Source organism: Alosa sapidissima, chromosome 16 (genome assembly GCF_018492685.1).
Source record: "Alosa sapidissima isolate fAloSap1 chromosome 16, fAloSap1.pri, whole genome shotgun sequence".
NCBI classification, from domain to species: domain Eukaryota; kingdom Metazoa; phylum Chordata; class Actinopteri; order Clupeiformes; family Clupeidae; genus Alosa; species Alosa sapidissima.
The window spans coordinates 19,052,975-19,065,474 of NC_055972.1; the positions used below are offsets into that span (position 1 = coordinate 19,052,975).

The window sequence follows — 12,500 nt, forward strand, 5'->3', positions numbered from 1 at the left end:
TGCGGACCACCAGTGGTCCCTGGACCACACTTTGAGAAACACTGCTCTATCGCATTCCATTCCTTCATGTGGGGATTAATTAGCACCATCTACTAAGGCAGTGGTCCCCAAACCTTTTTCCTCCGAGGGCCAGCTTACTATGCCTGGCTGTAAGAGAGGGCCAGAGACTCGTATATCAGTAATCATAAATAGCTTAGTGCTGTGAACAACAGCAGTCTACCTTAGTTGAATATTCCATTACATTTAATCTATATGCTATTGCAATTTAATACCATTGTTAGCTGTGTTCATATTGCCATCATGCCATATCAGTGTAAAATGTAACTCAAATGAAATAATACTAATAAAAAGACTTTTGCATTCCCAAAAGTATTAGCAGGTAGTCCCAAAAGTATATTTTTTTGTATATTTTTTTAAAGTATAATTGACAATAAAGCTGACTTTGACTTTGACTTTGACTTTGACTTTGATATTTCATTAAAAATGTGTGAACTCTGAACTCTTTTGAACAAATAAAAATAATTATCCCAGAAAGTACCAGAAATATGACTTGAATATAAGTTAGTTAGTTATTAACAATTCATTGATAAACTTTTAGAATACTTTGAGCACTGATGCAGTCAGCATAGGCCTCTTACATTGTTTGCAGGTAGGACTACATTTCATTCCGTTTTTGATGGCAAACGCGAAACAGCGCCAAAACAACCACCAGTGGACAAAAAGAGTATTACATGTGTACTGTTAAGACTCGCCATAGAGAATGAATGGGGGAAATTGCGGAGGTTATAGTTTGACGATGTCGTACTCCCGTGCGCGGGCCGGTTGCTATATACCACGGACATGTTTTGTGGGGCCACCCAAAATGAGGTGGTGGGCCGGGCCGTAGTTTGGGGACCACTGGTGTAGTGGGTCCCATTTAGAAGTGGCTAGGCCTACTTCATTCGCGCTTTCCTTGACTCATGGAGCTGCGTGAATTTTATTACAACTTTTCGCCACGATATGGCAGTTTAAGTCCGCTTGATTCTGTAAGCCATTGGTTTCCAAAGGAGATTTTATTTGTGTCGCCAGCATAGCCTATTGACAATTTATGTTGTAAATAGCCCTACCTTATAAGCCTATCTGTAGCTTAGGGAAGCTAACAGCTTTCTATTAGGATCTAGTTTGTTAGTTACAGTTTTGTCATAACTCCCTGATGCATTTTTGCATTTAGAATAGCCAGAGCGTGGATATCTCAATCGGAAAATTAAACAATATCGGGTGCCTATGGACTAGGCTGGGTGAACCCAGCCTGATCTGCCCGCTATTTATTTTTTGATTTCTTAAAAGATTGAGCTTGGTCTGGTGAAAGCCAGACTAGCCATGGACCTCAGTTACACAATGCAAGGGAACAAGAATCAGCCTATATTTGCACGAACAATAACGGACAACAGCTCTTCAACTTTGGCCCGTTAAAATGTGTATGAACAGTCTAGCGACGCATTTCATCAAGGCCCATTTGGACATGTCAGTTATTTGCACCACTGGTTAGATGTAAAACAGCATTTCGTTTCAGACTACTGTTACTTAATTTGTGCATTAACAATAACGTTTCAGACTACTGTTACTTCATTTGTGCATTGACAATAAAGTATTACATGAACTAAAGATGACTAAAATCTTATGTAGAAGAAGAAACATTCACAAAAAATCCATCCATCCAAAAATGACCTTTGTTTTTGATAGCTGTTGAAAACGGCATGGAACTGACAGATATGTTTTGTTTATCAAATACAATGTAGCCTACACGTGACCTTTCATCAATCCAGTTGCAATGGATGAACTGTGATGAACTGCCCTACTTGTGATTGTTTAGAGATTTTAATGGTTTTATAACAATGCTACATCTTCTTTGGCTATTCTACAATCTATTCACCTTTTCAGCACCAGTAGGCTACTTTCTGTGCAGCCGCACACACACACTCAGGCATGCCAAACAAGCATACACAAAAGTTTCAAGAGTGGGGGATGGAGTAAAATATGGAGACAAATTGAAGTGTGATTTATTTTCGCGGAACGGATGTACAGGACTGAGCGGCGGTCATATTTTGTACCGCTATGCGGTACATCTAGTTATTATTATTATTATTATTATTATTATTATTATTATACACATGAGCAAATCCACACAAACTAGAGCAGTGTTCTGCTAGAAACAAAGAGAGCCTCTATGCCCAGAGTGAGGAAGAATAAGACAACTGACAGAGAGAGGTGTGGAGGTAACTTGAGCATGAGGGAGAGAAAGAAGAGGAGAAAGAGAGAGACTTGGGGACCAGCCGAGTAGGACAGCTCCCACAGTTGATGGCTCTGGTCAAAACCTAGACTCTAACAGAGAGAGAGAGAGAGAGAGAGAGAGAGAGAGAGAGAGAGAAAGAGAGAGAGAGAGACAGAGAGAGATAGACTGAAGAAGGATGGGAAGAAGACACCAAGGATCAGAACTGAAAATACAGAATCTACACGGAACCCAACTGTGCCCCCACCCTGTAAGGCCCCAAAGGCCTGGGGGGGATCGTTGAGTGTGTGTGTGTGTATGTATGTGTGTGTGTGTACTAGGGGGGATGGTGGTGGTTGGTTGTTAGATAGCCTCTCCTAAGGAGTTGTCACAATAAAGGTTCATGTTTCTGTAGAGAGACACTCCAGATGGAGGAGCCACTTTAGGTATCTTTGGAAGCCCTCATATTATGTATCCAAACAGTAAGCAAGCCCTCCAAATCCATACAAAAGCTCTCATCACTTCTATAAAGACAAGTGGTGTGTGTGTGTGTGTGTGTGTGTGTGTGTGTGTGTGTTTGTCTGTGTGTGATTCTGAGGGCGAAATAGAGAGTCTCTCCCACTGTCACCCATCCCCCCTTCTTCCAATCTTATCTAGCATAGCCCATAATCTCATCCAGTATAGGCTATTACAAAGAAAAGAAAAACTGATCAAAAAATCCAGGAACTGTTTGCCCCTTATCCCACCCCTCAGGAAAGAGCCTCCACTACACACTCTGAAGTTCATCAGGACCAACCTGCTCCACCTGTGTTGCGTCCACCCCACACCTCACTCCTCCACCGCGAGGCCACAGCATCGAGGAGCAAGGCCATGGATGGCCCTCAGTTCCACCCTTAAACTGAGGATCAAACCTCACGGCCGCAGGGATGTGTGGGTTCGGGGAGGGGGGGGTAGAGGGAGGCAAAGTGGGGACAGTATTTGCACAGAGGCCCTGGCAAGCCTGGCATGTTGGCAGGCCCGGTGCTGACGGGCGTAGCGCCAGGACACTGCAGTCTCAGCAGACCAGAGGCACTGAGTGGACAGGGCACCGCACAGAGCATGGCCTTTTCTCCCTGCTCTCTGTCTCTCTCCTTCTCTTCACAAATAAGAAACACACTCACTGTGTGTGTGGGGGTGTGTGTGTGTGTGTGTGTTTGTGTGTGTGTGTGTGTGTCTGAAAAGTTTGCAATCTGACCCCAGGGATACAGGACAGGACAATGTGAGATGACGTAACCTTTTAGGAGACAAGCGTCAAAACAAACCTGAATAAGAAAAGGCGTCAGAACCCAGAGGTCTCTGAGTTCCTACATCACATCATGTGTGAGTCACTAAGAATACCATTTACTTCTCATGTAGTACAATGATCACTGCACTAGTGTAAACATGTTAATAAATTAATTTAATGTTACATTTAGTATGTGAGGACAACTACATGTGAAGTGAACTGACATACACTGTTTCAGCATAACTGCATTATGCTCCCATCTTAGGCCACTTCCACATTCAGCCCTATGGACATTTGTGCAGTGTACATGCAGGATGCCATTTTAGATTGTGCATATTTCGTATTCCTTCTCCCCTTGTGTTTTTTCTCGGAATCACTGGCATGTGAGGAAAGGCGCTGCATAAATAAACGGCTAGAACCAAGGCAGCAGGAGGCCTCGCTTCATACAGAATGAGGCAGAATGAGGCAGATTCTCCCATAAACACGACATTAGGAGTCCAATCACTCCTCCTATCAGGCCTGACTCAGCCCGCACAACAGTAAACAGCAGGCTATATTAGCCATTACAGAGTTAAGGACAGGGCTCTTACATAAACACATATGGGTAGACAAACACAAACACACACACACACACACACAGACACACACACACACACACACAGAAACAAACACAAGCCACACGTGCCCTGGGTTTGTGGTCGGTTCTCAGAAATGCAGGCCTGTATGTATAGAGGAGAGTTCTAAGATGGCTGCCGAATACTCTTATGAAAGCTACTGCTTGTATACAGGGAGGTCTGCCCCCCCCCCCCCCCCCCCCCCCCACCCAAGAGGAAATATCCCCCAGTCGCCGTCCACATCCTCTCCGGACCGCTGTGTCCCGATCACACAGATCCCGGCCCCTCCACTTGGGTCCTTCATACAGTTGTTGTTTACGTTATGCTCATTTGGGATTCATCTGATAATGGGGCAGGGAGAGAGAACACATTAAGGGGGGAGAGAGCAGTCACGAGGCAACACCAGACTACCAGGCGCTCTGTCTCTCTCCCTCTCTCTTTTTCTCTCTCTTTCTCTGAGACCCTCTCTTACAACTGAGAAGAGAGTAGACGGCCACAACGCTGGCTCATTCAGCGCCTCTAATCAACAATTCTTTTTGACTATTCTCTAATTAATGTTCCCACCCACAGCGTGTTCTCTTTTCAGATCACTGAGGTAAAATGTTGGATGGAAAATACTTGGAGCCAGGCTCCACTTTCACTTAAACTGCTATGGGAGATACAGACATATGGCCTGAGCCACAAACACATACACACACACACACACAATATGAATATACAGAAAAGAAAGCACCTATAGGCAAAATACATCTTAAGTAATGGCAACACTCTATTGTATATCCACCATGACCAGATGATGAATGCATGGAATAGATGCATATGTTTTGTGGATTTAATGCAGGCACTGGGACATACTACTTAGTTCAAGCAGAACCAAAAAAAAAATAGTCCTTGATATATCACAGTTTTGGAAAGATCAGATCTTTCCGTGTTCCTGGAGGTTCATATGGTCTGGAGTTCAAATCCATAGTTTGAGTCAGTGGGGGATTGATCAAGATGTTTTGTGTGAACTATAGAGAATTGGTAAAACAAGATGACCTGATTCCCAGGTTCTTTGGTATCCAGTGCTGAGGTACGAAGTCACCAGTGATCAGAGCGCTGTATAAATGCAACATTGATATGTTTGTGGTATAGGCTTAGATTTGAGTGTTTAAAAGTTTGTACTGCTTGACTCAAAGAACCGTTATTTGACATTCAATATTGTGCTGACCAGTTCAATTGTCATCTTGCACACATTACTTGATGTACAATGCGTAACATCAATAGTAATCTTTCATAGCTGTCCAGTTCTTTACCGAAGGTAACGATGATGTCCATAAAAAAAATAACCTTAACACAAAACTTATTGGACCACATACAAACATAATATTTTGCAGTGTCAAACTTAGACTCAAATATGGGTTACTCTTAGAGTTTTATTAACCTTCTCCTTTTGCGTTTAATCACAAATCACACACTAGACACTTCACTCAGACATGGACAACTTATGCATTTACAGACATTGCGAGAAATTATAGGTTACCTTTTGCTTTCCTGCTGCCTATTAAAATATATTTATACCCACCAGTCTCTTAATTGCCTTTTCCGTGTGGATGTACTGTTGGCCTAGTACTTGCTGTAATTATGATTAAAAGGCCAACGCACTTGTAAATTGTGCAATTATGTAATGGTCGGACACTCTCGTTTAATCTCTAATTAGCCTAATATTTAGTTCGATTTAAAAGTGTATTTTCTTTATAGACCTGAATGGTTTACAAAATTGGAAGGAATACGCAAAATACGGTGTTTTATTGACCTAGCCTTCATTTTCTTGACTGAAACTTCTTATGCACACCTTACCATAGGGTTCTTATAATTGATTGTCAATTTCATCGTTTTCTTTTCATTCTTTGTTAACTATATAATAATTCCAATGGGCCTAGTCACATATACATCGCAAAATAAAATTAAAAAAAGCATAGAAAGTAGCAACTATTTGACCCATGCCAATGTCCTAAAGCCGTAACTAACTAATGTTCTTTAGGTTACCTGGTTAACAGTGAGTTCGGTAAATGGCAAAGGCACATTTGTCAGTCTAAGGAACATTTGTGAAAATACCAGACGCATTATATATATATATAAAAAAAAACATAACACAACTCACCGTTTCTTGTCCTTCTCGGCTGTCATCTCTGCGTTTGAAGATCAGGACTACACAAGCTGTCCTCTAGTTCCCGTGCGTCCGTTCAATGCGCAACAAGTGAAAAATAAATCAAAACTTTTGAAAAGTCACGAAAAAACACGCACTCAAGGGCAGGTAGACATTTAAAATTGTTAATTTAAGCACAATAATTACGTCGTTTTGTCTATTGTTAAAAATACTGTCCAAAATAGATCGTCCTACATTAGGACAATCCACAGGTTAGGCTATACAGTCTCAGAACACTGCCGAGGATTGTACAGCCCTTTACCTAGAGAGCCACGATAATATCCAGAGGTTAAAAGGCACCCCGTGACGAGTCGATTCACTTCGTCGTTGTCAAAGTAACTTCAGTTCAGTTGGATGAATGATCTGAAACTTCAAGCTTCTGGACGGGGAACTCGCCGCTTGTCCGGTGACAGCGGCTCAATCAATCACAGCTCTCGTGATTGGTGCGTTGTTTCTGAGTGGCAGGCACTCAATTGACTACTGCTACATGACTGGTGAGCTCTCCCTGAGTGAACAGCCCCCTACCCACCACTCCACACCGCCCACTTTTATATGTTGGTCAGTTTCGCAGCAGGTTTGTGAGTGGAGATGATAGACTACACAATGAAAACAAGATCGAACATTTCGTAATGGAAATGGTAAATAGACACACTGTTAACAGTATTAACTTTAAGAACGTTTGCACATAAATGTTTAGCCTTCGTTGGAGTTGTCTCCAGCCAGACATACTTTGAGTAATGTGCGCAAATCCGTCGACGTCGTTTCGTATGCAAGTGTGCTTAAATCAGGTATTATACAACCGCATATTCTCACGCAAGCCTGGTCTTGCTCAAGCGTTCCCGTTTTACATGCCTGGGTAGGCCAATGCAAGACACCCTAATTCGCTTGCACTGTATCCCAGCTGATCCAAATAAACGCCCCCACACGTGTTTAGTTCACTGTTGAGCATGCACCTATGGAAGAACAATTTGCAGGGATGCCCATTTTCAGATTTTTACAGTGCATGAAAACGCACTGTTCTGTTATCCGAAGTCTTCTTCTTCTTCTTGTTATTCTTCCCACCAAATTTCTGCGTCTAATTCAGCTTTAACCGTTTAACATAGAAACTTTGTTCAAACTTTGTAACATAGGTCTTGAAAAGGACACTTGAGGAATGTATTTTTCACTTTTGTAAACTTTATACTTTTTGAGATATTAATAAAAAAACAAGCTTATTTTTCCCCATAGACTTTGCATTGGCACTATGACATCACAATGGGCTAATTAACTTGATTTGCACCTGTATCAACTTCCAGCTGCTAAACTAGGCCCCATCAAAAATCCAGTTAAACTGATTGCACCTGTATCAACTGCTTTCTGCTCTAGGCCAACTCTCTCTGTGTATCTCCATTCTACATATAAGGATAAGGATATAAGGCACATTCCATCCAACTTTCTATCCATTCATCCTCTTTAAACCATTCACTCATCCACCCATTAAACTATCCCATCAACATCCATTAAACAATCTGCCTATCAACATCTATTCAACTTTCTGTCTTCATCTACATTTAACTTTTAAACTATATAGGCCTATTAAACTATATAGGCCTACTCTCAGGCTTTAAGCATACTGTACAATCCGGCTCTCTTAAGAGTACAGAGCCTGTTCAACTATTTCCTCTGCCCACAACTGTTTCAAAATAAATGTCCTCACTACAATAATTCACTATTAAATCATTTACAACTACTGTAACTACTTAAACTACTCAACTATTTAACTGTTCAGCCATTTCAACTGTCAGTTGTAATCAACTATGACTCCTGCCAACTGTTTCCAAATAAAAGTTTGTTTTGCATTGTATGTTAATATAGTATATTTCTATTTTCATGCACTGGTTTCATTTACTAGTTTTTTTTTTTTTTTTTCAAATTTCTGAGCTCATTAGCCAACTTGAGTTCAAACATGGTCTGACTAGGAAAGAGAAACAACCAAGACCTTGCAGAATCCTTGTTCAAGGTTATGTGCTCTTTGAGTGTTTGAGTAATGGAAGCCATGATCCAGAACTGCCCCAAATTGTTACTTTACACACCAGCTGTTGTGATTTCTCACAAATTGTTGCAGGCGCTAATGTAATAATTCTCCTGATTCCATCTCATGTTACATTACATTAGGCTACATTGCATTGACACTTTTTAACTCAAAGTGACTTCCAACAAGGGAAACAATCAAGATAGAGTGCAATAAGGACAAGTTAGTGCAGCAGTGAGTGTTACCAAAGTCCTTTTAGGCAAGTCCCTCCACTCGGCGGCCATATAGCAACGTTTTGTGGGCGCTCATTGGGCATCCTATTCAACAGAACTGCGCATGCGCAAGGCTTCACGACACCAATCTTGCTCCAGCGGCGAGTTCACGACATATGATTGGCTCAATGTATTCACATCATACCACATGATTGGCCCAATGCATTCACATGTCGACATTTTGCCGAGGAAGGGGTGGGATATGTGTAGACAACGGCCATATTGGCGTTACAAACTAACTCATGCATTTCTATGGAGGATTTTTTGAGTGCTGTGTCTCCTCATTAGAAAGTCTCTGGTGTTACTTCCATACAGTCAAGTGTCAGTTCTAGTCAGGTGGTAGTGCTAGAATGAGCAAGTCTAGTTGTAGGTAGTGCTACAAGAGGAGATACTCTCTGAAGAGCTGGGTCTTTAAGAGTCTTTTGAAGGTACGCTCCTGCTCCTGTCTCTCGTGTCACTGCACTTTTATCTCTTTCCTCTTTTCAGTTCTTGCTCGTCTCTTTTTCTCCCCTAATCTAGCCAGGGTGAAATTATGCAAACCTGTTAACAAATTTGAATTTGCTCTACAGATCAGTCAGGCAAGAACGATCTGTTTCCGAATCACCAAAAACCCAGGAATGTGTATTTTCTTTGGAATTGAGTGAATAACTGCATTTAAAATCTCTCTGTTTACAATAAAGATGTGTTTGCTGCACTTTAGAAATGATTTGGTAAGAATTGAATGCACTAAAGTACATTTAATTTCACCTCTGGTTACACATCTGGAAGTCGTAAAACGGGAAGGTCAGGATAGGCGTCAAAGGCATCCTTTCCAGACGGACCTGCAGAGCAAATTAAAATTCAAAGTCCATTTGGGTGTGTGGGTATACCCCCACACACCACCTCATTCTGTTTCCTCGTCCCACTGGCAGTCCAACACAATAAAAGCATGGACAGAAAAAGTAGTCCCGACATTAATAAGGCAATAGATAGATTTACTAAACAATAATCAATAGTATATATGTGTCGCCTGAGGTACCATACTTGTGGACACTGATGCCTAAACAGCTTGTCTGTTTTTTTTACATTTGGAAGCATTTGCTGCTTTCCTTTTTGGATTGTGTTTTGGTAATTTTGTTGTGATTGGGCAGAGAGCCTGCGGCAGGAACACAGGGAAGGCCTTTAAAGGACTGGATAAAAACTCTGGATTCTTGGAGATGGTTGAACACTGAACACCCTCTGATGAGGCGGCCAGCCAGGATTTGTCCCAATACATCCAATGGTCAGTACCCCACTGGTTCTGCAATGCGAGGTGGAGGGTGCTGTTTGCAGGGTCCTCCAGTGAGCCCTTACACAGAGCCTCTCCAGCCAGAGGCATAGTGAGGGCACTGGGGACACCCAGGGGGCAGCTAGTGCTTGATGACTTTGCTTATAGGTCAAACTTGTGTGTTCCAAGTCCAAACGTTCCTTTTGTGTTGTTTAAGAGCTACAGAAGTGGCTCTGTGATGGTGTCTGCCGTCATAGTATCACCCACATCCACTACACCATATGCCACAGTTCATGGTCTATAACTAACTATACACTTTACACTTTACAGTTTAGAGAAAAACAAGCCGTATAAAATATAAATGTGTTTTTTTTACACATAGATTAAAAGCCCTGATTTCACGAGTCACCATTTGATGCAACCAACTGCTGTGCTTGTTGAGTGTAAGTTTTATTTCACCTTAGACCCAGTGGCTGAGCTTTATGACAGCAGCTGATGACTGAATGAGGCCCATTGAGTGGCAGCTTACCCTATAAGGTTGTAAGACAGAAGAGTGAGTTAATTAGTAATGTTCGTTTGAACCTTACGTCATTTATCAGACCTGTGCCTGAGAGGACATGAGTACAGTATCAATTCAAGGAAGTCCTACGACTTGGACCTGGATTGTAGCAAAAATATCACCATTGATTGTATTCATATCATAGTTATAGTGTCATTTGTAAAACAATAAAAGGCTCCTTGTGCAAATAGATTCTCCAATGTGTATGAACTAGGCAAACAAGCCTGGTTAGTCTGCTTCTGTGCACCATTCCAAATAACCCACCCCCCCCCCCCCCACACACACACACACACTCACAAAAGACCAAAACTGTTTTGACATCATTGTATTTAATAGGTTCCAAAACAAACAATACACATTCACATCCTTTTGAATACAGTACATTTGGCACACAGTAAAATGCTTACAGTCCCGGACAGAAGCTGACTTTAGAATGAGTCTGGCCCTAACTCACCCCAGACCAGATCAGACCGAGTGGGCAACCATTTGGGATTACAGAACAAAAAAAATGGCATTAAAAAAATGACATTAATAAAAAAAAAATCTGGGTGATGACCTTTACACATAGCTTCACAACAATAAAAAAGAACAAAACAAAACAAACATAGACAACCTAAACTTAAATACACATAAGCATATGCATCACACTGTAATAGAAAACACAACGGGCGCCATGTTTTGCATGTACAATTCTCCTGTATGTACATACACATAATACTACACTTGGACATGGATGCTGCACTTAATTTAAGAGGTACTTCTTCTGCCACGTAAATATTTACCTTATGGTTTCAGTCATGTTACAACAGACTGTGAGTGTTTCCTATATGGAGTAAGCTCTTAAAAGTAATACAAGATTAAAAACTCGCTCAGAGTATTAAAATGAATGCGGGGGAGAGAGAGAGGGCATTGGAAAAAGTCTAAGCAGTGGATTTGTTGTGGTAAGCAAAGCACACAGATGTGTGATGTGACATATTTGGTTAGACAAAGGAGCTCAGCGTTTGGTATGTGTACTTTTTAAATTTTCAATTTGTACAAAGCAGATACAAAGCATCACAGCAGATAGCAGTCCACTGTCCATTTTTAAATATATATATATATATATATTTAAAAATGGACAGTGGACTGGGAATGTGAGAGGGATAAAGACATGAAAGAGCGAGACACTTAGGAAGACACACACATATAATGAGAGATAGCTCGTGCCACGGTCTGATTGGAGTCTGATTGTAATGTCAGGTTGATTTCGACCACTCTCCTTTAATTCCCAATAGTGATACTGTAGTTCAGAGAGATTCATAGATGCCACTGTGTGTGTGTTTCTGTATGAGAGTGAGTGCCACCTTCCAGAAATGCAAAGCTATAGCTTTTTCATCTGGTGGAATGACTGAGGTTATTTAAAACCCTTCAGTCAAAACAAAATGGCGACACCACTTGGAAGCTGAAATTCTAAAAGATCTTGCCCAGGTACATGGGATTTAGTGCATCTTCCTGTATGTACAGAAAATAAATAAATCCCCCGTATATATTGTATATGTAATATGATGAAACAGTGAAATGTATAGAATCTGTTAGCAGGGCACACATAGACATGGCAACGGACAGTGACAACAAATGAGGCAAGAAAGTCATGCATTAAAAAAAATAACAATTAACAAAGAAACACAAATCAACCTAAGCAGCACAGAACTCTAAAGACATACGTAAACCAAAAAAAGGATAAACACAGGCACACACGCACACACACACACGCAAACATACAGTATATGTATATATACACACACAGAATATTGCACATGGACATTGTAACTTATTTTATCATACCCTAGGAATACATTGTTATCATATGCATAAACATGCAACAGGGAACACTTCTACTCTTTACAGGAGTTGGTAGGTTTATACAAGGCGTGGTCATTTTTAGGTTTCATATCTTGTACAGATGAACACACCACGCCATCGTCTGCTACTGCTCCTCTGTGAGGAGATCTAGGTTGTCATCAGCTGGAGACCAGGTCAGTAACAGTAACACAACAGAGCTAAAACAATGGTTGAAGAAAATTATTCATATACAGTATGTATGAATAATAATATGCTA

The 12,500-nt window shown here is 41.1% G+C and overlaps 2 protein-coding genes across 2 annotated transcripts in view; both read right to left on the minus strand.

The window, feature by feature from the left end:
* Nucleotides 1-6,762, minus strand: part of epas1b (endothelial PAS domain protein 1b) — a 42,682-nt gene extending 35,920 nt beyond the window's left edge. The window contains exons 1-2 of the mRNA XM_042064865.1: nucleotides 6,577-6,762; nucleotides 6,270-6,332 (exon numbers count right to left, since the gene is read on the minus strand). Coding sequence (XP_041920799.1) covers nucleotides 6,270-6,295 — 26 coding nt within the window. The 5' untranslated portion in view covers nucleotides 6,296-6,332; nucleotides 6,577-6,762. The remainder of the gene's footprint in view (nucleotides 1-6,269; nucleotides 6,333-6,576) is intronic.
* A 3,950-nt stretch (nucleotides 6,763-10,712) lies between these two features.
* Nucleotides 10,713-12,500, minus strand: part of prkceb (protein kinase C, epsilon b) — a 114,360-nt gene continuing 112,572 nt past the window's right edge. Inside the window, exon 15 of the mRNA XM_042064946.1 lies at nucleotides 10,713-12,500. This exon is cut by the window's right edge and continues 1,549 nt beyond it. The gene's annotated coding sequence lies outside the window, so the exon portion shown is untranslated.